The sequence below is a fragment of the Dendrobates tinctorius genome, unplaced genomic scaffold, assembly GCF_039654945.1.
Source record: "Dendrobates tinctorius isolate UK_male_01 unplaced genomic scaffold, ASM3965494v1 ptg000155l, whole genome shotgun sequence".
Taxonomy (NCBI): domain Eukaryota; kingdom Metazoa; phylum Chordata; class Amphibia; order Anura; family Dendrobatidae; genus Dendrobates; species Dendrobates tinctorius.
Window position 1 is genome coordinate 12,207,167 of NW_027361822.1, and position 26,818 is coordinate 12,233,984.

The 26,818-nt window shown below is 41.9% G+C and overlaps 2 protein-coding genes across 3 annotated transcripts in view; one reads left to right on the plus strand and one right to left on the minus strand.

Moving 5' to 3' along the window:
- The window catches only part of LOC141051013 (uncharacterized), a 63,846-nt gene extending 44,670 nt beyond the window's left edge, over positions 1–19,176 (plus strand). For both annotated transcript variants that reach the window (XM_073547792.1, XM_073547793.1), the window contains exons 9-13: positions 2,906–3,037; positions 3,167–3,346; positions 3,420–3,543; positions 3,627–3,764; positions 15,429–19,176. In XM_073547792.1, the coding sequence (XP_073403893.1) occupies positions 2,906–3,037; positions 3,167–3,346; positions 3,420–3,543; positions 3,627–3,764; positions 15,429–17,404 (2,550 nt within the window). In that variant the 3' untranslated portion in view covers positions 17,405–19,176. The remainder of the gene's footprint in view (positions 1–2,905; positions 3,038–3,166; positions 3,347–3,419; positions 3,544–3,626; positions 3,765–15,428) is intronic.
- The window catches only part of LOC141051007 (uncharacterized), an 850,460-nt gene that overhangs the window by 560,082 nt on the left and 263,560 nt on the right, over positions 1–26,818 (minus strand). The gene's annotated exons all lie outside the window — the stretch shown is intronic.

Below are 26,818 nucleotides of genomic sequence, written 5' to 3' on the forward strand. Positions count from 1 at the left end.
ATCAGCATAGAGATGGTACTGGAGCCCAAATCTACTGATTGCTTAACCAATAGGGGCAGTATACAAAGAGAAAAGGAGGACGCCTAGAACCGACCCTTGAGGAACCCCAACAGTAAGGGGAAGATGAGAGGAGGAGGAGCCAGCAAAAGATACAGTAAAGGAGCGGTCAGAGAGATAGGAGGAGAACCAGGAGAGAACGGTGTCCTTGAGGCCGATGGAACGGAGCATAGTGAGGAGGAGCTGATGATCCACAGTGTCGAATGCTGCGGAGAGATCCAAGAGAATCAGCATGGAGTAGAGACCATTAGATTTAGCTGTTAGAAGATCATTAGTGACTTTAGTGAGGACAGTTTCAGTAGAGTGAAGAGAGCGGAAACCGGATTGTAGAGGGTCGAGGAGAGAGGCCCTAACATGTTGATCCAGAGGAAGGCAAAAAAAAACCTATATGGCAAACATTAAGCTTCACATTGGGGAAAAAAATTCCTTCCCGACTCCACATACGGCAATCAGACTAGCTCCCTGAATCAATGCAATATCAAGGAAACTAGTGTATATAACCTGTAATATTATACTTTTCAAGAAAGTCATCCAGGCCTTCTTAAATTTTAGTAGGGAATCACTCATATACAACATCATATGGCAGAGTTCCATAGTCTCACTGCTCTTACAGTAAAGAATTGATGGGAAGTGCCATAGCTGAATATAGCATTGTTGAACACTATATTGATGAGTAAAGAATCTGCGTCTGTGACTATGATTAAACCTTCTTTCCTCCAGACATAGGGGATGCCCCCTTGTCCCCGCCACAGGTCTGAGAGTAAGAAGATCATTAGAAAGGTCTTTGTACTGTCCCCACATATAATTATACCCTAGCTGAAGAGCCCAGCGTTGCCTGGACATAGTAACCAACTGTGGTTAGTTATAACAAACAACAACAACAACAGCAGAAAAAAGAGCAGTCACAAAGTCCAAAAAGGATACTGACAACTTTATTAAACAAATAGTAAATATAACAGACATACTGCAAAAATGGGGATAAAAGGTGGAATCGGATGAATCCCAACACCATAAAATTGCCCAAGGTGGGCGAACACTCATACAGGAGCACCCGCAAGTATGTATATATCTATAAAATACAAGAAGCGAGGCAATATGTGCTTACAGATAGAATATGTATGTAGGGCTATATAAGCCACCACCCATATCGGTAGATAATATCATAGTCAAATCATATATTATTAAGCAAATATCCCTCAAAATCATCCAAGTATAACATAGTAGGGTAAACACAGACCCCAAGCACATAAAGCAAGTGTCACATTATCATATCGGTAAATACCTTAAGCAGAGTGAAACACCATACAGGACCAGCCCACCCGCCCCGACGCGCGTTTCGGCGGTCCCCTTTTTGAATATTGGCACCACATTTGCTATACGCAAGTCCTGTGGCACAGACCCTGTTATGATGAAAGCTTTAAAGATTAAAAATAATGGTCTATCTATGACTGTACTTAATTCCTGCAGTACTCGGGGGTGTATCCCATCTGGGCCCGGGGATTTGTCAATTTTAGTGATTTTTAAATGCCGCCGTACTTCCTTCTGGGTTAAGCAGGTGACATTCAATGGAGAATTTTCTTTGTTATCACTGATCATGTTATCCGTCATGGGATTTTCTTGTGTAAATACTGTTGAAAAAAAGTCATTTAGCATACTGGCTTTTTCCTCATTCTCATCCACCATTTCACCCAGACTATTTTTAAGGGGGCCAACACTATATCATTTTTTGGCTTCTTGCTATTTATGTAGTTAAAGAATATTTTGGGATTATTTTTACTTTCTCTGGCAATGAGTCTCTCTGTCTCAATCTTTGCTGTCTTGTTTTGCTTTTTACAGAATTTATTTAATCTTCTGTATTTAGTTAACGCCTCATCACTGCCTACTTGCTTTAATTCTCTAAATGCTTTCTTTTTGTCACTTATTGCGCCCCTTACAGCTCTATTTAGCCATAGTGGTTTCCTCCTATTTCTCGCATATTTATTCCCATACGGTATATATTGTGCACAGGTCCTATTCAGGATGCTAATAAACGTCTCCCATTTTCTTTGTGTATTTTTATGTCTCAGGATATCGTCCCAGTTAATTGCACCAAGATCATCTCTCATCCGTTGGAAATTTGCTTTCCTGAAGTTTAGTGTCCTTGTAACCCCTCTACTACACATCTTATTAAAGGATACATGAAAACTTATTAATTTGTGATCACTATTACCCAAGTGATCCTCAACCCTTACATTTGATATGCGGTCTGGCCTGTTGGTTAATATTAGGTCTAGCAGTGCCCCCCCTCTTGTTGGGTCCTGAACCAGTTGTGAAAGGTAATTGTCTCTCATAGTTGTCAAAAACCTATTACCTTTGCTGGAACTGCAGGTTTCGGCTCCCCAATGTATTTCAGGGTAGTTGAAGTCCCCCATAATAATGACTTTTCCTTGAGTCGCAGCTTCATCTATTTGCTTTATAAGGATATTCTCTGTTGCTTCCATTATTTTTGGAGACTTATAACAAACCCCTATCAGTAATTTATTATTTTTCCCCCTCCCCTTATCTCTACCCACTCTACATTTTCATTAGATTCATATATATTATCACGAAGGATGGGTTTTAAGGATGATTTTACATATAAACACATGCCTCCCCCTCGTTTATTTGTTCGGTCGTTTCTGAACAGACTATAGCCCTGTAAATTAACCGCCCAGTCATGGCTCTCATCCAGCCATGTCTCAGATATCCCCACCATGTCATAATTATGTTCCAACAAAATTAACTCCACATGTTATATCTCCTCATATGTTTCCTCTTATCACTAGCAATTCTTTATGATTTTACTTTGGCTCATTTCCTTCCCATTCAGGTTCCTACATTATCAGATCCTGTCAGTGAAGATTTTTTATATAAGATAACTTTCCTGATGGCTAGGGACATGTGCAAGATGGAGAATATATTACACCTTTACCTAAAGGTTCTCTCCCGGCTTATTGGAAAGGTGAGCTATTCTGATAACGTCACATTGCATCTTTCTTATCTATGGGAATAACAGATGGACAGAACTGGAGAGGTGAGGACTCTGGAAATGTCTGTAGTGAGATTTATTAATGTGTCTCTCCATAACCAGGATTACACAGTAGTGAAGAAGACCTCTAGTGAACTCTGTCTGAAGCGTATGTCTGAAGGATGGGGAAGAACCCTGAGCCCAATCACTGAGCCCCCATCTTACCCAATGATACATGAGGACATCAATGACCAGAAGACCCTAGAACTCGCCTATAAGATGATTGAACTGCTGACTGGAGAGGTGACGCTGCTGGAACATTATACACTAACGCTATGGAGGGATCGGGGGATGACGGTATCATTGTGTGTGTCAGGTTCCTATAAGGTGTCAGGATGTCGCCGTCTATTTCTCCATGGATGAGTGGGAGTATTTAGAAGGACACAAAGATCTGTACAAGGGCGTCATGATGGAGGTTCCTCAGCCCCTCACATCACCAGGTAATAGAAAGGAATAAATACACACGGCCTATAATTATCTGTATGTAAAGAATGAATTCGGTCCCTGTATGTGTTTTCTCCAGTTGTATCCAGTAAGAGGACAACACCAGAGAGATGTCCCCATCCTCTTCTTCTACAGGAGTGTAAGCAAGAAAATCCCAACGTTCATGTGATAAGTAATGTGCGGTGTAAGGAAGAGATTCCTGCAGATGATGACTCGGGTGAGTAGTAACCAACAAATATAGACAAGTCACAGATTTTATCTACACCAGCAAGCTAGAAAAATACCAGAAATAAAACTAATCTACTTTATTAAAAATTAGATTTAAAAAGGACTTAGTCCATTCATAAAAAATGTACATGTACAAAAAGACAAACACTTACAAGAAATAACCGCTCTGTCAGATGCGGTAAGACCAAACTTTTAAACACCTTACCGGTATACCCTTAGTGTCGTTATCCAACTATACATAGACACCCCCTCAGAGTATCCGCTTAGTGTAAATTTCTTTTGAGAAATCACACTCTCATGGTGCTAGAAAAATGTCTTTTACAGATCCATTGTTCTTTATGTGCCACTTCTGTGTAACATACATAATCATCACTAACAATGATCCTGGACAAATTTCGTAGTAACAGCCTTATTTCAATGATCACCTAAAAATAAAGAATGGCATAATATACAGTCTGTAATTATGAAACCAGGGTGTGAACCTAGACATTCCTCTTTAGATCATGCAGTTCACCACCTTTACAGATTTTTTATGTCATCTAGTATATCATGGAAAGATCTCACCCAAATCTTTACATTCATGGGTTCCTCCATGTGACGCTCCCTTCTCCCGGGAAATTTGTCCAGGATCATTGTTAGTGATGATTATGTATGTTACACAGAAGTGGCACATAAAGAACAATGGATCTGTAAAAGACATTTTTCTAGCACCATGAGAGTGTGATTTCTCAAAAGAAATTTACACTAAGCGGATACTCTGAGGGGGTGTCTATGTATAGTTGGATAACGACACTAAGGGTATACCGGTAAGGTGTTTAAAAGTTTGGTCTTACCGCATCTGACAGAGCGGTTATTTCTTGTAAGTGTTTGTCTTTTTGTACATGTACATTTTTTATGAATGGACTAAGTCCTTTTTAAATCTAATTTTTAATAAAGTAGATTAGTTTTATTTCTGGTATTTTTCTAGCTTGCTGGTGTAGATTTAGTCTTCTAGCTAGTAGATCACTCGCTGTTAACCCCCAAGTCACAGATTTTACTTAAAAATAGAAGCTGTTGTGTCTCAATAGGATGTCTTAAACCCAGCTATCTAATTTTGAAATTGGGAAGGGATTTAATCTAGGAGAGTTATGCTAAAGCCATTTCATCAGTTGAATGAACAGGAGTAAGCTTAAAAATAAGAAAAAGCATAAAGTGTCTCAAAAACTTGCTGCCTTTCTACTGATAAAAACAATGTTTAGACTTTAGTTAAATATATTGCACATGTGAAAATAGTTTACATACAGCATTTAAATATAAATTACAATGGACAAACTAACAATGACGGTCTGGTAACAAAATAAGAGGGCCCTACCCTTTTGTGATTACAGTTTACAGGATAATGGGGAAGGAAACAAGAGGGTAGCAGTTTGCAGCAGCTATGTTGGTGAGGTAACAGTGGAGTCATTGTAGGCTTTAAACTTTCTTGAAGAGATTGGTTTTCAAGTTCCAACTGAAAGTTCCAAATGTGAATAATTGGATTGGATAGTACGGGAGAAGTCTTGGAGGTGATTGGGTGAAGAACTTACAAATGGGGAGTAGAAAACGAAGTCATGGGAGAACCGGAGATTATGTGTGGGATGATATCAAAAGATTAGTTCAGAGATATATGGAGGAGACAGATTATGGATGGCCCGGTAGGTCAAAGTTAGTAGTTTGAACTGGAATCGTTGGGAAATTGGGAGCCAATGAAAGGATTTGTAGAGGGGTGAAATGGAGGATAGTCGAGGAAACAAGTGGATTAGTCTGGCAGCAGAATTAAGGATGGACTGGAGAGGTGGGAGAGTGTTAGCAAAGAGGTCACAAAGGAGGATGTTGCAGTAGTCGAGTCAGGAGATGATGAGGTCATGCTCTAACAATTTATTAAATTCAGGGTTGAGAAAAGGAGGAACTCTGGAAATATTTTTGATGTTGAAGCGGCAGGAGGTGGTAAGAGCTTGGATTTGCCGTTTGAAGGACTGGACAGAGTCAATGGTTACTCTGAGGCAGCAAACTTATGGTACAGGGGAGAGCGTGATGTCAATTATTGTGATAGAGAGATTGGGTAGGGGAGTTGAATGGGATCGAGGAAAGATGATGAGTTTGCTGTTGTCCACATTAAGCCTTAGGAAGTGCAGTGAGAAGAAGGATGATATGGTTGATAGACACTCTTGATTTCTGGACAGCAGAGTGGTAACAAATGTGTCACAGAGGTAGATTTAAGTGTCATCAGAGTATAGATGACACTGGAAGCCATGGGACTTTAAGTTGTACCAGGCCAAAGGTATAGATGTAGATGAGTAGGGGGTCTCAGGACAGAGCCTTGAGGGATACCGATATAGAGTGGAAGGGATGAGGAGGTCATATGGGAATAAGAGAAAATAAATGTGCAGTTAGTGAGGTATGAGAAGATCCAGGAGAGGAAAAGGTCTTTGATGCCAAGGGAAGAGGGGATGTGCAGTAGGATGGAGTGGTCTACTGTGTCAAATGCAGATGACAAGTTTAAAAGGAGGGGTGTTATGAATGAGTCACCGTAGGAGGCAAAATGTGAGGCTCTGAGCCATGTTCCTGTTCTGTTTGACTTTGCCCTTACTTTTGCCCTTATCAAAGATGGAGTAAGTAGCTTCACAAGGGGCCATCTTGTTCCTGTTTTACTTTGCCCTTACTTTTGCCCTTATCAAAGATGGAGTAAGTAGCTTCACAAGGGGCCATCTTGTTCCTGTTTGACTCTTCCTGTTTCCTGCCTGCTGTGTACAAAAGGGACTCAGCACATTATACCTGTGCTTGTGTATCTAGATCTTCACCTGCTGCCAAGCTTGGAGAACTCGCATTGTGCCTGCTTCTTCTATACCTCGGGATTCCCCGTTTGTTACTTACCTGCCGTCCTGCCTGACCGCCTCTCCTGTCCGGATCTTCTCTGCTTCATTCATCTCTGCGGCCTGCTCTCCGCTTGAAGCCTGGTCCAGTCTCAGGACTTTAGGACTGTGTGCTCCCGGACCTCAGACTCTCGCCAGTTGGTTCGTACAGACTCTACCTGTTGCCAGAACTTATATCTGCTTACCGTGTAATACTGAAGCCTGCTTCCTGCAATACCCCTGAACTATCTTTGCATAGTACTGTGACCTGTTGCTACAATACAATACTGAACCTTTGAACATATACTGTGTCTGTCTTCTCTGACCCATGCTACCGAGTTCCATAGAACCTATAGTACCAATTTGACAGGATACACAAGCCAATAATATGGAGCTCGCTGGGTCAGATTCTGTGGAAGTACGCCTTAAAAAGATATGCACATTTATCTCAGGACTTCAAGGGGAGCTTCAGGCTACCAAAACAAAATTGTCGGCACTAGAGACTCAAGCTAACCATAATGCTACCATAGCCGATACGTCCATTCAGGCGTTAGCTACTCGTCTCTCAAAACTAGAGACTACAGTTTCAGCCCCAGCCGCAACCCCACCTTCGATTCCAGCTTTCCCTAAACTCCCGCCATTCAGGTTCGGTGGCGAAAGAGAAAAGTTCCGAGGGTTCCTAAATCAGTGTCAGCTGTATTTTGCTGCGCATGCGGCTCAGTTTCCAACAGGACGAGACAAGGTGTTAGCTATGATAATGCTGTTAACCAACAAGGCTCTTGCTTGGGCAAATCCCCTGATTGAAACTAATGATGTCTGTTTGAATTCTTTAAATGACTTTATTTCCGCAATGTGTCAGATGTTCGATGACCCCAACCGAAGTGCCACAGCAGAAACCGCATTGCTGGCCCTCCATCAGGGAAAGCGTCCTATCGTAGAATACGCGATGGAATTTCGGAGGTGGGTGTTGGATACCACATGGTGCGACTCAGCAAAATACGCAGTGTTTAGGAGGGGGTTATCTGCCGCAATTAAAGACGAATTGGCTAGAGGCGAGTCACCCACTGCCCTGGGAGACTTCATAAACCATTGCATTCGTATTGATATTCGTCTTGCAGAACGCCGGCAAGAGAGATGGGCAGATGCTAACCACAGTAATTTTTTAACCTTGCCGTCTCCCTCCAGGGAAGCTCAGAACAAGTCTTTCCTCCCGGTTGAGTCAGAACCTATGCAGGTCGATGTAGTCTGGAGAAGTCCTCCTGACCCACGCAAGGAGCACCGTTTTAGAGAAAATTTATGCTTCTATTGTGGAAAATCAGGTCACTATATTTCAAATTGTCCCGGTAAGAATCGCAAGACCACGGCTGCGGTAATCGAATGTGACTTTTCGGATGTATCTTCAGTAGTTTCCCACTCAAACCCTCCTAGGAAGGAAATAGTCTACTGGAATCACGACTTCTCCGACTGTACTTCAGAAATATTCTCACCGGTGAATGCAGCCATCTCATCAGTAAGTTCCACTACTTCGACCTTGAACGGCTCAAGGAAGGACTCGCACTGTTATATCCCCATCAAGATATGGACCCAGTCCCAGTGGATTACTAGTTTCGCTATGGTTGACTCAGGGGCCAGCGGCAATTTTATGGACATTACATTCGCTAAAAAACACAGTATATGTTCACAAAGGAGGATTTCTCCGGTATTGATGGAAACTGTGGATGGTTCCCCACTGGTATCCGGGCCCGTAGACCTTGAAACAACGTCACTGAAAGTCCATATGGGGGCGGATCACTCAGAAAGACTGTCCTTCTTGTTAATTTCTTCCCCTCATTTTCCCATAATCCTAGGATTACCATGGCTACGACTGCAAAACCCTACTATCAATTGGGAGACGAAAGAAATACAGTTTCCAAGAAGACAGATATCATCTAAAGAACCAGCTTTAGTTGGGTCAGCATGCTCAGTTGACCTAAATCTACCAATAGAGTATCAGGATTTCATCGATGTATGTGACAAAAAAAATGCAGACAAATTACCTCCACATCGGCCGTACGATTGCCCCGTGGAACTGCTACCTGGTGCCGCGATTCCGTTCGGTAACATTTACCCTTTGGCTGGGCCAGAACTAAAAGCCCTCAAGGAGTATATCGATGAGAACCTAGCCAAGGGATTTATACGACCATCTTCCTCTCCAGCGGGTGCCCCAATCTTCTTCGTAAAAAAAAAGGATGGTTCACTCCGCCCATGTATTGATTACCGAGAACTCAACAAAATTACGATCAGGAACTCCTATCCACTTCCATTAATTCCTGAACTACTTGAAAGGGTGCGACACTCTAAAATCTTCACGAAATTAGATCTCCGTGGAGCATACAATCTAGTACGGATCCGCCCCGGTGACGAGTGGAAAACAGCCTTCCGGTCACGCTATGGGCATTTTGAGTACCTCGTCATGTCTTTTGGTCTCCGTAATGCGCCGGCTACATTTCAACACTTGGTGAATGACATTTTCAGAGACATACTCGATATTTTTGTTGTTGTTTATTTGGATGACATTTTGATCTTTTCCAGCAACATCGAGGAGCATCAGGAGCACGTGAGAGTAGTCTTGGATCGTCTACGGCAGAATCACTTGTATATCAAGTTGGAGAAATGCGAATTTCACAAGACGGAAATCCAATTCTTGGGGTATGTTATCTCTCCTCAGGGTCTCAGCATGGATACCAGTAAAACTCAAGCCATTCAGGAGTGGCCAATTCCCAAGTCTGTGAAAGAAGTACAACGATTTACTGGATTCGCCAATTTTTACAGACGATTCATTAAAAATTTTTCGGAGATCGTCATACCCATCACCCAATTGACCCGGAAGAAGATACCATTTGTCTGGTCACCGCAAGCGCAGACAGCATTTTCCAAGTTAAAAGCTAAATTCACATCAGCACCGATCCTCGTACACCCGGATCCGGATCGAGCTTTCATAATGGAAGTAGACGCTTCCGACTGTGCGATAGGGGCCATACTCTCGCAAAGAACAGGTGAGAAAGATCTTTTACACCCTTGTGCCTTTCTTTCCCAGAAATTGTCGCCCGCAGAGAGAAATTACGATGTCGGGAATAAAGAGCTATTGGCCATTATAACCGCATTCAAGGAATGGAGGCATCTACTACAGGGAGCATCTTACCAGATTGTTGTATTTACGGATCATCGGAACCTCGAATTCATGAGATCGGCAAGGTGTCTAAAACCTAGACAGGCCCGATGGACTTTATTTCTTAATCAGTTTGACTTCATTGTTTCCTACAGGCCAGGCTCTCGTAATTTGAAGGCCGATGCACTATCTAGGATTCACTCAGGAAACGTAACTCCAGCATTACCTCCGAGGACTATACTCTCAGAAAGAAACTTCATAGGAGTGTTACACAATCAAGATCTATTAACAGGTATTAAGGAAGCCTACGCTGGAGACCCACTACTGATCCGACTCCCCCAATCAGGTAAACCTAACCTTGAAAAACAGACTTTGGTTTCAGGGGCAACGCCTGTATATTCCGGAAACGGTCAGGCTAAGTGTACTAAAATTAATGCATGACTCAAAGATCGCCGGTCATAGAGGAGTCCAGAAGACTCAGGAATTCTTGTCTCACTTCTTTTGGTGGCCGACCTACCGGAGAGACGTTCAGCATTACGTCTCGTCATGTGAGGTATGTGCAAGATCAAAGGTTCCCCGCTCCTCACCTACGGGACTGTTACAACCCCTCCCTATTCCATCTCGCCCTTGGGGGTCTGTTTCAATGGATTTCATTGTAGAATTGCCTACTTCTAAGGGGAAAAACACTATCCTAGTAGTGATCGACCGTTTGACCAAGGCTGCCCATTTCATTCCCTGTATTGGTCTTCCGACAGCCAAACAGACAGCGGACCTCATCGTACAAACTGTTTTTCGGCTACATGGAGTTCCTGACGAAGTGATATCAGATCGAGGGGTCCAATTTACCTCAAAATTTTGGCGAAGCTTCTGTGCCGCCCTGGATATCAAGGTAAATCTATCATCTGCTTTTCATCCGCAGTCTAACGGACAAACGGAACGGACTAATCAAACCTTGGAGCAGTATTTACGTTGCTACGTATGCCACTTGCAAGATGATTGGGTAAACTTACTCCCGATGGCCGAATTTACATATAACAACTCGCAGAGTGCCTCCACCAAGCAGTCTCCTTTCTTCGCCAATAAAGGGGTATCATCCCAGCATCCTCCCTCGACTCCCGATAGACACGTCTGTACCCGCAGCAGCTGACCGAATTACGTGTTTACAACAGAGTTTAGAGTCTTTGAAACAAACGCTGGCTACAGCTCAAGAGAGATGCAAGAGAGCTGCAGACAGGTTCCGTAAACCAGCACCAACATACAAGGTAGGAGACATGGTCTGGCTTTCGACAAGAAATTTGAAATTAAGGATTCCGACATCTAAGTTGGGACAGAAATATGTTGGCCCATACAAAATCGACAACATAGTGAGTCCTGTAGCCTGCCGTCTTAAGTTGCCTACATCTTTGAAAATACACCCTGTTTTTCATGTCTCCTTGCTTAAACCGGTAGTACCGAATCCTTTTCCTGGCCGTACACCTGTTCCACCTGGTCCGGTTCTCATTGACGGGCAAGAAGAATTTATCGTGGAAGGGATCATCGACTCTCGGATCCATAGGGGGAAACTTCAGTACTTGGTGAAATGGCAGGGTTACCCATCAGAGAAGAAATTCCTGGGAACCTCAGGAGAACATTCGAGCTCCCCGTCTGATCCAACGGTTCCACAGCCGATACCCCAATAAACCTGATCTAAGGTCGTCCGGAGGACATCCTTGAAGGAGGAAATAGTGTGAGGCTCTGAGCCATGTTCCTGTTCTGTTTGACTTTGCCCTTACTTTTGCCCTTATCAAAGATGGAGTAAGTAGCTTCACAAGGGGCCATCTTGTTCCTGTTTGACTTTGCCCTTACTTTTGCCCTTATCAAAGATGGAGTAAGTAGCTTCACAAGGGGCCATCTTGTTCCTGTTTGACTCTTCCTGTTTCCTGCCTGCTGTGTACAAAAGGGACTCAGCACATTATACCTGTGCTTGTGTATCTGGATCTTCACCTGCTGCCAGGCTTGGAGAACTCGCATTGTGCCTGCTTCTTCTATACCTCGGGATTCCCCGTTTGTTACTTACCTGCCGTCCTGCCTGACCGCCTCTCCTGTCCGGATCTGCTCTGCTTCATTCATCTCTGCGGCCTGCTCTCCGCTTGAAGCCTGGTCCAGGCTCAGGACTTTAGGACTGTGTGCTCCCGGACCTCAGACTCTCGCCAGTTGGTTCGTACAGACTCTACCTGTTGCCAGAACTTATATCTGCTTACCGTGTAATACTGAAGCCTGCTTCCTGCAATACCCCTGAACTATCTTTGCATAGTACTGTGACCTGTTGCTACAATACAATACTGAACCTTTGAACATATACTGTGTCTGTCTTCTCTGACCCATGCTACCGAGTTCCATAGAACCTATAGTACCAATTTGACACAAAAGCAGAAATACAAGCTAAGTCCAGAAAACCAGAGAAGTTGGCAACTATCAGATTGCAGACCCCTGAACCTATCAACACAACTAGCAGTAGCCGTGGGGGGTTCCTACGATGCCCTAGACCCCTCGATCACAGCCGGAGAATTACATAGGCCTAAAGAAAGAAAGGGGAAATCTAAACTGCCCCAGAGCAGACCCCAAAGCAATAGGCAGCCCCAACATATGACGGTGAAGCAAGATGAAAATACTAACACAGACAGAAAGATAGACTGAGCAAAGACGGGGCCCAAAACTACCTAGATAGGAAAGGACAGGAAGGCTGCTGTCTGCAATCTGCCAAAACCCTATCAAAGACATAAGCCAACAAGCTGATATGAAAAAGGCCCTGAAGCAGCTAGGCTTCAAAAACTAAATCAGCACTCAGGTATTTTCAGAAGACAGAGCAAAAAGAATTCAGCACACCCCAGCAGGGAATGGCAGAAATCCAGAAAAACAAAGCAAAACAAAGTCAAAGCACCAAAGCAAAAGGCCGAGCAGCAAACTTAGCTTTAGAGGAGCAGGAATTCAGACTGGTCTCCAAGGATCCCACAGAGAAATCACCCGCAGGGCAGAAGGGCGTCGGCAGCCTTATATCCAGTCAGTAACTCCACTCAGCCAGTCATCATCATCAGCCTCAGGTGTTTGATAATCAGGCTCACTACCTTTCTTTACCAGAAGAGGGAGTTCCTCGGGCCTCAGTAATGAAGGGGAAAATGAACTCCCAACAGAGGGGTATAGAGAATTTATCGTTTAGCTTTCGTGGTAAGTAAATTGTTAGTAATATTGGTTAGGGCAGTGTCGATGGTGTGGCAGAGAGTGAAGCCAAATTTTCGGTTGTCAAAAAGTGAGTTGAATGAGAGGTGGGAGGAAAGTTTGATGAGGACTTGCTATTCAAGTAGTTTGGAGGCAAACGATAACAACAATATGGGGCGATAGTTGGATGTAGGGGTTGGGTCAAGGGATGGCTTCTTAAGGAAAGGTATGATTGTGGCATGTTTGAAATCATCAGGAAAGATATCAGAAGTTAGTTAATTGTAGTGATGAAAATCAACAGTTACTGGATTCCCTACAATATAGCTAATGACAATCACTAAAAATTGCAAGGTGCCACCAGATGCATGGAAGGAATAATATAAAGCACATACAAGAAAAGGCCATGACATATAACCAGTGCACACTCATGTATCCATAACCATATTATTTTATGAGCATCACAAAAAGCACTCAAGGGTTAAAACCAATTAAAAACAACTGTCCGTGCTCATGTCCAATAGGGGACAACCAGAGATATTGACTTATGTGCAAAAAATACAAATGTACAAAATTACATAATAAGATACACACCCCTCAATCAAACAATAACCATGTCTCTGTATATATATATATATACATATAGCTGTCAAGGGCGTCCCCAGAGACAGCAAGCTCACCAATTTGAGAGGAAACTACATCTGTTAAAGCACTGAACGATTCCCCCTCCCTAATTCACTGACAATAGAAAAGGGGTTGTAATAACCCAGATGTATGAAATACAACCACGTACAGGAGAATCCCCCCAGAAAAATCCCAAATGGGACAAGAGATGTGCAACACAAAATAGTCACTCGGCCCAACCTGAGGACTTCAGTTAATAGAGGTGAACCTCTCAGGTGGATAAGATGTCCCGGATGGGGTTTCCAAAGTGAAAAGCCGCTTGAGAGAGTACCCAAAAAGGGGGTGGGAGACAAAGGAACAGGGCACAGGAAAGCCCCACGCATATTGCTGCAGCTTCGTCAGGGGAAGCGCGGTGTGAGGTTGAGGAGGAGGTGCGATGGAGGCCAAGTGTTCAGGTAGTGAGGTGTGATTTGGAGCGATGACTAAGCGTTCCTGCAGTGATGTTGGGGAGGAATTTTACGGGGGAAGGGCATTGGTCAGTTATATGAAGGGGTTGTGGTGGTTGAGCAGTAAGGACTTGTCTGATTTGGTCGGTCTTGTTTTTGAAATGTGTGGCAAAGTCTTCTGCAGAAACCAGTGAGGTCGGTAGGGGCAATGGTGGGAGGAGGAGGCAATTAAGTGTTGAAATCCTGGAATTCTGGTGTAGAGCAGATATGATGGTTGCAAAGTGATCCTGTTTAGCAGATGTCAGGGTCGACATAAATGTTAAAGTTGTTTGAATGAGATGACATCTTCCTGCAAGTGCATTTTCTTCCCAAGCCTCTCCGCAACCCTAGACACTTGCCAAAGTTTTTTGAGAAATTGGTGTGCTGAGGTTGTCTATTGATTTGCTGCATTCTTTCATGCACAAAAGGGGTGACAGTCAATAGCTGATGTTAGTGTGCCATTGTAGAGAATGGTGGCTGTGTCTGTGTTGTGAAGTAAAGATATGGAGGACAGCCGTAGAAATGAGTCAGAGAGTGTGTGAAGGTCTAGCTGGGCAAAGCTTCTGTGGGGATGCGCTAGCAGCTGGACTTGTGGGGCAAGTGAAAAGATCACTGATGAGAAAATGAGTAAATGATCAGTTGGGGGAGAGGTGAGGTTAGAGAGCAGAAGCAGGTGAAGATTAGGTCTAGTGTATGTCTATCTATGTGGGTGGCTGCGGAGCTGTTGTGTAAGACAAAAGGTTGAAGCAAGCGACAGGAGTTTGCGGACTGGCGGGTGTCAATAATGGGATGTTGAAGTCACTCATGATGGTGGAAATGTCAGAAGAGAGAAAGGGAAGTGGTAAATAAAGGCAGTGGCCAGGCCCGGGCAGCTGTATATGATGGCCACTTGGAGGTTGGAGAGAGTGCATTTCAAAAGTAGGAAGGGCCGAAGTGGGATTCAGAATTGGTCTTCTCCTTTCTAACAGTTGTTAGAAAGGAGAAGACTAATTCCTCCAATATGTCTATTTCTAGGGTGAGAAGTGTGGTTGAAGTGAAGGCCATTGTAACACAACGCAATATTGTCAGTGCACATGCTTGACCTCTGCTTGATTCATCCCCTTTGGGGCTTCACTAAACTCTTTCTGGCAGTTCTATAGAAAATGAATTGAGCGGTGGTCTGGCATCCGACCTGCTGCTCCATTTTGTAACAAGGATAAAAGTGCTTTATCAGGATTAAGAATTCCTCATTCTGCTGATTGACACGAGTCCTAACAGTTGGACTTCCACTGATCGGTAAGTTTTTAATTGTTTTAATTGGACAATCCATTTAATAAAGGTTATGTTTTTGACAGATTACTGTTCCAGGACTTTATTAGGACAACGGGTATCTTTAGAGTGCAGAGCAGAAGATGGTGGCATAACACTGCATACATATGAAGAGCAAAACAAAGACCTATTATCTGAATGTTTTAAACAAATCCTAACAAAGACTGTTAAGCAAACTAAAAATCACAAAAGGGGTGATCAAGTGCAAATAGTCCACCCTACAAAGAAAAAATATTCATGTTCAGAATGCAGGAAATGTTATAGAGCTAAAAAGCATCTTGTTACACATCAAAAGATTCATCAAAAGTTTAACCAATTTTCATGCCCAGAATGTGGGAAGTGTTTTAATCGGAATATACATCTGGTTATACATCAGAGAATACACACAGGCGAGAAGCCATTTTCATGTTCAGAATGTGGAAAATTCTTTGCAAATAAGTCAAGGCTGGTTATGCATCAGAGAACTCACATAGGGGAGAAACCTTTTTCATGTTCCGAATGTGGGAAATATTATAGAGATAAAAAACATCTTGCTTCACATCAAAACATCCACCAAGTATTTAAGCCATTTTCCTGTTCAGAATGTGGGAAGGGTTTTAATCGGAAATCACATCTTGTTACACATCAGAGAACTCATACAGAAGAGAGGCCATATTCATGCCCAGAATGTGACAAATGTTTTCATGAAAAATCATCTTTTACAAAACATCTGAGAATTCACACAGAAAAAAAGGACTTTTCATGTACAGAATGTGGGTTATGTTTTAGATACAAACACACACTCCTTAGACATCAGAGAAGTCACACAGGTGAAAAGCCTTTTTTATGTTCAGAATGTGGAAAATGTTTTAGCACTAAATTCACTCTTGTTATGCATCAGAGAAATCACACAGGGGAGAAGCCATTTTCATGCTCCGAATGTGGGAAATTCTTTACAAGTAAGTCAATTCTGGTTACCCATCAGAGAGTTCACACAGGGGAGAAACCTTTTTCTTGTTCAGAATGTGGAAAATTCTTTACAAGTAAGTCAATTCTGGTTACCCATCAGAGAATTCACACAGGGGAGAAACCTTTTTCATGTTCAGAATGTGGAAAATTCTTTACAAAAAAGGAAAATTTGGTTAGACACCAGAGAATTCACACAGGTGAGAATCCTTTTTCATGTTCAGAATGTGGAAAATGTTATAGAGATAAAAAACATCTTGTTTCACATCAAAACATTCATCAAGTATTTAAGCCATTTTCATGTTCAGAATGTGACAAACGTTTTCATGAAAAATCATCTCTTACAAAACATCAGAGAATTCACACAGAGAAAAATACATTTTCATGTTCAGAATGTGAGTTATGTTTTAAATACAAAAGCTCTCTCGTTAGACATCAGAGAACTCACACAGGTGAAAAGCCTTTTTTATGTTCAGAATGTGGGAAATGTTTTACCAATAAATACTCTCTTGCTGCACATCAGCAAAATCACACAGAGAAAAAGCCATTTGCCTGTTTAGAATGTGGAATTTTGTTTAATCGAAAATCAACACTTGTTATACATCAGAAAAGTCACACAGGTGAGAATCCACAATCTTGTTCAGAATGTGAGCAGTGTTTCAGCAATAAGTCATCTCTTGTTCTTCATCAGAAAATTCATACAGGGGAGAAACCTTTTTCATGTTCACAGTGTGGAAAACTCTTTACAAGGAAGTCAATTCTAGTTATACATCAGAGAATTCACACAGGGGAGAAACTTTTTTCATGTTCAGAATGTGGAAAATCCTTTACAAGTAAGTCAAATCTGGTTATACATCAAAGAAGTCACACAGGAGAGAAGCCATATTCATGTGCAGAATGTGAGAAATGTTTCAGCAATAAGTCTGCCCTTAATAGCCATCAGAAAATTCACACAGGGGAGAAACCTTTTATGTGTTCAGAATGTGGAAAATTATTTGCAAGGAAGTCAAATCTGGTTACACATCAGAAAATTCACACAGTCGAGAAGCCAATTTAATCCTGAAGAGGCGGGAAATATTTTACTCAGACAAAGAACCTTGTCTTGCATAAAAAAGCGTGCGTGACTGCAAAAAAGAATACAACAGAAACAGTCAAAGCAAAGTGACATGTCATATAAGAAAGAAAAAATTGTATAAGAAGACCAAATTGCAACCTTTGGCCTACAACTGTTGCTTTGAGTTTATATGTCCAACCTGCTGACAGGGATAGTCAAAGGCCCAAAAAGGGTGATTGAACTGATCCATACTTCTGATTTCTGTCAGAATTATGATTTCAGTTGTTGCCCTGCCCCAGATGGCATCTTTTTCATGGTGGAAGTGGGTGCTATTGAAAGAAGCAAGGGATGCTTAGTTCCTTGCTATCAGCAGGGCTGCTCAAATCTGGGGGGGAGGATTCATGAGGAAAACGGTGAGAAAAACCTTGGACTAACTTACCCATTTGCTGCATATAACTTGCATCTAGTCAGCGAATAAGTGGGGCCTGGAAAGTGTAATTAAAGAAAACTTAATAGACTGCACAGTGTGCCTTGGCTGTGCTGAGTTGGTCTCAGTGCCATTTCTGATACTTTTACCATTTCCTTTATTCCCTAATTGCAGGATGAAAGCCCCAACTACAGTTTGTATGTTGGGAAATCAGCTATTTAGGAGCAGCTGCACCTCCTTACAGCTTAAACACTTGAGTGAAGCATTTCTGAAGAACACTGGGTCCAACAGTGTCAAGTTCCCCTCAACTCCACCACATGCAGTCTTCACATAATATTCTATGTGCCCCTTTCCTCCATCCTACAATGGTAAAGTTTTCTCCCTAAACTGCTCTTTATTCCCCACCATGTACTCTTGTGCTTCTCACATTTTTGTGTAAAAGGGTTATCCCTTACCTCACCCTTAGGCACAGAGCTTGCGTGTTATTTTGATACATTCTGTGTCTTGTGCAGGGGGTGTAAAGGTTGAGTCCCTCACATGTGCTCTCTTTTATGCTCTCACCTACGTGACGTGGATAAATGCATGTGTTATGGGTGGGCAATAATTTTTTACCCAATGCTCACAATTTTTTCATTGCTTGATTACCTGCTAGTACCATAATGATTATTGTACCCTGCATTATTAGGCGAGGTTCATACGCCCGTATGTTCGGTCAGAGTGTTGTCTCTGTAAAATAATACTGACTTCACACAAACAGAACTAGAACTAATCTAATGCTATTGGACTGTTCTGATAAAAAGTCTTTAACATGGATCGAATGTTCGAGTGAAAAAAATAGCAATGAACACTTCCGCATTTCAGATGAGACTCCGCAGTCAAGTCTATGGGTGCATATAAAAAATGGATCTCATACGGATCAACAGTATAGCATCTGATTTTTGCAGATGATTGTCACACGGATGGCAATAAATATGAGAAATCGGTTGTTTTTTGTGATGAAAATCGGACAATTTTTTACATGCTGTTATGATCGTAGCTTTACCAGAATCTGCTAATCAATACAATATACCGTAGTTTGACTGTTTTAAAAAGATAAAGTTAATAATGTACAGAATTAAGTTTAGTTGATTGGTTCCCAGTTTGTCTCGTGAACCCTTGGGAAAATTAATTGACCACCCCTATTTTGGAGCACTAAATGATGATTAATGTCTACAATTACCAATAATCATCTTATCCACAAAAGATAATACACCTCTATAAAACATATCCATTGGATATTTCACATTATTTTAAAAAAGTGTCTTAAACTAATTGTTACAAAATAATAAAATGTCTTCTTTAGAACTTATATGCTTTGGGCTTGGTCTTTATCATTTTGATTTGTCTCACCTTCTGATGTTGACTTCAACATACAAAAAGTGAGCAATGCTGATGACTTTGTGATGGTGCATGGCTGCTATGACCCATTCCTTAGAAATAGGACTCTTTAGACTTTGGATCCCAGACTTTGACACTGTTTTTGAAAATGACATTTTAATAGAGGATAATTGTATTAATCATATTATACTACAGTGCCATGTTTAAGAGTTTCCAATCCAAATAAGTGGTGTTCTATTGTGTGGTAAGAAGAGTCCCTTGTAGGGTTTAACATTCTCTGCTCCCTATCAAAAATGCATTTCAAGAAGTAGCGGATATTGGATAACCTCTGAAACAAGGTTCGTTATTTCGGTCTAAAAGATGCAAATACCGAGACAAGACCATAGTAGATGAATAAAATGTGTCTATACCCTATGAAATAGTGATATTGGAACTATTCCACTTCTAAATAGCCTTACACGGGCATTGCCAAGCATGAGGTGACATCGATGGATGAACTCAGAAATGTGTTCTATAATAGCCAAAAGTGATTTTTAAGCAGTATCTGGGTTAATATGTGAAAACTAAGGGTACGTGCACACGCTGCGGAATCCGCTGCGGATTAATCCGCACGGATTTTGCAAAAACCGCAGATAATCCGCAGGTCCAAAGACCTGCGGATTATCTGCGGTTTTGCCTGCGGTTTGGTCCTGCGGATTCACTATCTCCACAATGGTGGAGATAGGAACCCGCAGCGGTTTCCGCAGAAAGAATTGACATGCAATTCTTTCTGCGGATTCAAAACCGCAGCAAATCCGCACGTTTTTTTCCGCAGCGTCGGCACAGCGTTTTTTTTTTCCCATTGAAATGAATGGTACTGTACACCGCAGCTAAAACTGCTGCGTATCCGCAGCGGCCAAAACCGCTGCGGAAACGCAGCGGAATCCGCAGCGTGTGCACACAGCCTAAAACATAATTTGGACACCCGTAACTCACAGATAAGTACAAATGTTTAAAGTAAGAATGAGCATTACAGGAAAAATCTGGACTACTTTGGATAATGAGGTAAGCTTCTCTTCTTCTGATATACAAACCTAGCACATAGACTGTCCGAGGACCCAATAGCCAACCAGCGTCCTATACTCTGCAGCACTACTGTTTCAATCATCTGGTTTAACCAAACAAACACTCTTGAGGGCTAAAAAAGGCTCAGAAATAATGTGAATGCTGTAGCCAATCAACGGCTATTAATTGTAACACTCATGCGACGACGCTAGCAGATGTTGATCCAAGCAGGTCCAGTACTGACTGCAAAAGAGTGGCGCTGGTCCAGGAGACAGGAGATATCTTTTTTATTGCGCCAACATGACAGCACTGACATTGGATAACCTCTCTGTCCTAATAAGATCAGGAAATACAAGCAAAGAGGTTAAAAGCCCTTCCCCTATTCCTCAGTATTTTATGTTCCTAGCAGGATAGTGGCAGAGATAGATAATGTTTCTGGTACACAAGGCCGGACTGGCCATCTGGCAAATGCCAGAAGGGCCTGTCTGGTTGTGGGCTGCCTTGTCTGCTACGTTGTTAACAGAATCGGTGTTCTCAAGACACACATATTGTTAAGAGTTGTGAAGAAACACAAAGTCGCTGACTCCGTCAATTAACCCAGCAGGCCATCGGTATCAATAAAAATATTGCTCTTGTAGTAAATCTTGCTTTTCTCCATCCAGGGTAATATTAGTTATATATTCCATCTAGTTCTTGGGGACAGTTACAGCTTGGGCCTGTGTGATTTCAAATACCAGGGCTGAATTGCAGTCCCAGTCCGTGCCTGCTGGTACCTTTTTAGACCCTGTGGCTGGCGGCAGGGTTTTGGACGTTCTTTAGCAAAGCAGTTTAGCAGCGACACTTTGGGATATTCTTACTGCTGGGGATCACTGTGTGATCAGGCTAATGGTCAGGAAGCCATGGATTGCTTGTTATCCTGCTCAGAATCTGAGCAGTCTGCCAACCACTAGCCTAGTAGGTGGCTAGTAAGGTAAGAAAAATATAATAACTGACCAGCACCTTCAAACAGAGGAAGACTACAGAGTGGATCATTTATATGGATACACCTGGGTGGGCTGACTTCAAAATGGTCACCACCTACCTTGAAAAGTTTTCCCCCGCCCATATACTAATGTGCCACAAACATGAAGTTGATATCACCAACCATTCCCATTTAATTTAGGTGTATCCATATAAATGGCCCACCCAGGTCTAACCTTATAAATGGCCCACCCTGTAGGTTGAACTGGTGCAAGCCGTCATGACTATCAAATATAACCAAGAAAATACAGCTGCAATCTGAAATGCTATAATATGCATACATTAAATACTGTATATGAATTTGGAACTGCATTACTGCTATTGAAAATGTTAAAAAAAAAAAAGTGAAGGTACTAGTTAGGAACATGTACACACTCACACATGGGAAACACTGCACCAACATCCAACTGGTCCTTGTACTGACTAGAAAAGTCCTAGCTGTGCAACTAAAAACAACACGTCACACCTAATTCCTTAAATGGCCGTCAAAGGGTTATTCTTACCTCCTAAGTAACCAGAGGTGAGGCCACAACACACTGCCAACATCAAGAAAGAAAAGTGTGAAGCAAGGTATGAAAACCCACCGTGAGAAACTAACACGTATTCATATAGGGTAGAGAGGGAAAGCTAAGAAGAACCAAAAATAAAAGGAACAAGTATAGCCTCCCAGAAACCTGACAGGTAATGGGAAAAGGCACTGGGAGGGAAAGCAAAAAACACTGCTAAAATACAACTGGAATTTACTAAGCAAGGTACCCCTCAGTTGAAAGGGCTGGAAGTCCTGAAGACACATCAACCAAGAGGTATAGCCAACAAGGAAGTGCAGTGAAGGGTGAACATATAAAACCCCACACAGAATGTGATAGGAGAAACCAAAACTGGAAAATGAGTCACCCATCGAATTCCCCAAACTGAGCCAGGACAGTGCTTGGCACACAAATTGGCCAATTCATGAGAACCCATCAGAAGTGGCAAGGCATACCCCTTTTGATGGGACTCTAATCTGAGTTGAAAGTCTACAATTCTAAAGGCAGGCAAGCTCCAGCTCTATTTAAAAATGCCTAGGATGATGGGAGGAGGACTCAGTCAGAAAGGAGTGTACTACTTCTGACCAGCACCGCCAAACAAAATAAAACAAGTGTGAAATTGTTTGTTGGGCTCTCCATGCATGTGTTGTGACTGTCATACAGCCACAACACATGCAGCTGCGGCGCCAAAGAGCTGATTATCTGGAGTGCTACTGGTATCCGGGTTCTCAATGCAGCTATTCGGTAAGCACTATAGCTATTCGGATAAGTAGTTATCCGAAGCTATTCACTCACCCCTAGTTACTGTTTCGGGGGAAGAAATAATATAAGAAAATTATTTCTCGTCATAGTGTTGCTGATTGAGATTTTGCTTGGTACAATGTTTTTTCAAGTTAAAGGAAAAGATTGAACCAAGAACTATTCAGGAAGAAATGTTCAGTGAGCTCCCTCATAACATAATGGTCTTTACCATACGTAACAATGTTAAGAAGTTGATTCTGGATAAGTGAAAACATTCTGAGAGGCAGCTGGTGTTTCCAAAAGAATTAATGGAGCTGCTTCCATTTAATGATGAAAACACTGAGATCTGTGATGAGATAGCAAAGATTGATGTCCTGGTGACACAAATGATTAAGAAGACCTTCTTACCGTTTGAGGACACATCCTATCTTAGAAATCCCATTGACAGAGAGACTGAAGGACTCCTTTGCAGGACCTGGGAGGAATCCGCTGCCTTACTAAAACCTAATATTGCGGCGACTAGTACAGTTAGAGCCCTCATTTTTAGGCTGGAGCAGCTTGAATCTCGTCTGAAAGGGAAAACATCAAGATACAGAACTCTCCAATTCGTTACTATGTAAAATCTGGCTTCAGTATTTTTATGAGATGCAATAGCTGAATCTGTCCGTCCTGCTGCCTGCTCTGCTGTCTTATTGAATGCAGCTAGAAGATCTCTATGGCTTATACACAGGGTGATACAACTTCCAAGTCCAAAGTATGCGACATACCCCTTGAAGGAAAAATACGCTTTGGACTGGTCCTGGACAGGATCCTGAGAAAATTTGTGGATAAAAAGAAAGGTTTCCCACAGAAAGAGAGACAGGGAAAAAACACAGAAAATGTTGGCCCTATAGACCAGGGATGTTAAACTCAAATACACAGAGGGCCAAAATGAAAAGCTTGGACAAAATCGTGGACCAACAGTGATATTTTACAAATGTGTATAATTGCAGAAGTTTTTCCTTATCAATTACACAGTGGGTGCGGAAAGTATTCAGACCCCTTTATATTTGTCACTCTGTTTCATTGCAGCCATTTGGTAAATTCATAAAAGTTCATTTTTCTCATTAATGTACACTCTGCACCCCATCTTGATTGAAAAAACAAATGTAGAAATTTTTGCAAATTTATTAAAAAATAAAAACTGAAATATCCCAGTCATAAGTATTCAGACCCTTTGCTCCGACACTCATATTTAAGTCACATGCTGTCCATTTCCTTGTGATCCTGCTTGAGACAGTTATACTCCTTCATTGGAGTTCAGCTGTGTTTAATTAAACTGATAGGACTTGATTTGTAAAGGCACACACCTGTCTATATAAGACCTCACAGCTCACAATGCATGTCAGACCAAATGAGAATCATGAGATCAAAGGAAATAGCCAAGGAGCTCAGACAAAATTGTGGCAAGGCACACATCTGACCATGGTTACAAAAGAGTTTCAGCAGTACTCAAGGTTCCTAAGAGCACAGTGGCCTCTATAATCCTTAAATGGAAGAAGTTTAGAACCACCAGAAGTCTTCCTATACCTGGCCGTCCAGCCAGACTGAGCAATCATGGGAGAAGAGCCTTGGTGAGAGAGGTAAAGAAGAACCCCCAAGATCACTGTGGCTGAGCTCCACAGATGCAGTAGGGAGATGGGAAAAAGTTCCTCAAAGTCAACAATCACCTCAGCCCTCAACTAGTCGAGCCGTTATGGCAGAGTGGCCCGACGGAAGCCTCTCCTCAGTGCAAGACTTATGAAAGCCCACATAGAGTTTGCTTAAAAAAAACACATGAAGGACTCCCAGACTATGAGAAATAAGATGCTCTGGTCTGATGAGACAAATAACTTTTTGGTGATAATTCTAAGCGGTATGTGTGGAGAAAACCAGGCACTGCTCATCACCTGCCCAATACAATCCCAACAGTGAAACATTGTGGTGGCAGCATCATGCTATGGGGGTATTTTTCAGCTGCAGGGACAGGATGACTGGTTACAATTAAAGGAAACATGAATGAAGCCAAGTACAGAGATATCCTGAATGAAAACCTCTTCCAGAGTGCTCTGGACCTCAGACTTGGAGGAAGGTTCATCTTCCATCAAGACAATGACTCTAAGCACACAGCTAAAATAACAAAGGAGTGGCTTCAGAACAACTTTGTGACCATTCTTGACAGGCCCTGACCTAACCCCAATTGAGCATCTCTGGAGAGACCTGAAAATGGCTGTCGACCAGGATTCACCATCCAACCTGACAGAACTGGAGAGGATCTGCAAGGAAGAATGGCAGAGGATACCCAAATCCAGGTGTGAAAAACTTGTTGCATCATTCCCATGAAGACTCATGGCTGTAATAGCTCAAAAGGGTGCTTCTACTCAATACTGAGCAAAGGGTCTGAATACTTATGACCATGTGAGATTTCAGTTTTTCTTTTTTAATAAATTTGCAAAAATTTCTACATTTCTTTTTTTTCAGTCAAGGTGGGGTCCAGAGTGTACATTATTGAGAAAATAATTAACTTTTTTTAAATTTACCAAATGGCTGCAATGAAACAAAGAGTGAAAGATTTAAAGGGGTCTGAATACTTTCCGCACCCACTGTATTTTCATGCGATGGAGAACTCACCACCTCGTATAGCAGCGTGTTCCACTCATTGATCACCCTCACTGTCAAAAAGTTTTTCTAATATTTACTCTATATCTTCCTTTCGGTTTCATTCTATTGTTTCTCATGTTTCCATGTGTAAATGAGAATAAGGATGATCCCTCTACACTGTGACATCCCTTAAGATATTTGTAGACAGCTATTAAGTCTCTTCTTAGTCTTCTTTTTTGCAAGTTAAACATTCCCAGATCCTTTAATTGTTCTTCTTATGACATGTTTTGCAGTTCACTGACCATCCTGGCAGCTTTTCTCTGAAGTTGCTCCAGTTTTTCAATGTCTTTTTTGAAATGTAGTGCCCAGAACTCGACACAGTATTGCAAATGATTCCTGACTAAGAGGAGGAGTAGAGGGGTATAATTACATCACATGATCTAGACTCTGTGCTTCTCTTAATACATCCTAGAGCTGTCCTTGCATTTATTGCTGCTGCATCACACTATTGAATTGTGCAGTCTGTGATCTATTAGTATATCCAAGTCTTTTCCACATGTGAAGTTGCTTAGTTCTATTCCTCCCATTCTGTAGATGTAATTTTCATTTTTCTTGCCCTGATGTAGAATCTTGCATTTCTCCCTGTTAAATACCATTATATTAGTGCCCACTGCTCAAGCTTACAGTGGAGGAAATAAGTATTTGATCACTTTCTGATTTTGTAAGTTTGCCCACAGGCAAAGACATGAACAGTCTATAATTTTAAGGGTAGGTTAAACTTCTTTTTATTGGTTTAACAACGAGAAATAACATTACATGTGACTGATATGATCAAGCATTATTAGTTTCTCACATTTCAAGTTTGATCTTACTAATCGTATATTCACATCTCATATATTACTGCTTGATACTTGTTGCTATGCAGTAAACCAGGTAGTATCCGTCTAAGTTTTATTGCTTAAACTCATGAGTCCCAGACAAAACCTTTTGACGTAGATCCCTGGAAAAGATGTACACATCAGTCGTAACAAAATACAAACTTTTAACTGAGTAGAAAGAATAAAAGAGAAGTAGAGTGGATAGAAGGGGGAGTAATTAAGGGTGGGGTGGAGTAGGAATTCCAGTCAGGGGGTGATGTCCATTCAGCAGGGGGTTTTGCCCTATTGTCTGAATGGTCAACCAATGTTGCTCCAAGATTAGTTGGTCTTAGGGCAATTTGATAAATTTTACTAAGGGTTTAGTAGTTTTAAGTATTCATCTGTTTCTCTAAAGAGTGTCCACGGCGCCCAGGTCAGTCTGAATTTACCTATCTTAAAGGTCGTGCTGGCTATTATTTCTTCTATGTAATATAATTGGTTCACCTTGTGCAACCATTCTGCCAGGGTAGGACAGTCCTGTGATAACCAATTTAAGGAGATAAGCATTTTGGCTGCTGCTAACAAATACATAAGAAATTTTTTATGTTTGTATTGTGCAAGATCGCTTGACCAGTTTAGAAAAATCAATTTCAAGGATGGGGGGTTTGGAAGCTGACAAAGTCTTGTTGCAATTTTAAGCACTTTCCTCCAGAATAGTTGAATATTTTCGCACTGCCACCATATGTGTAAATAAGATCCCCCTCCCTGAAACATCTCCAACAATTAGAGGGTGCATCAGGCTGCC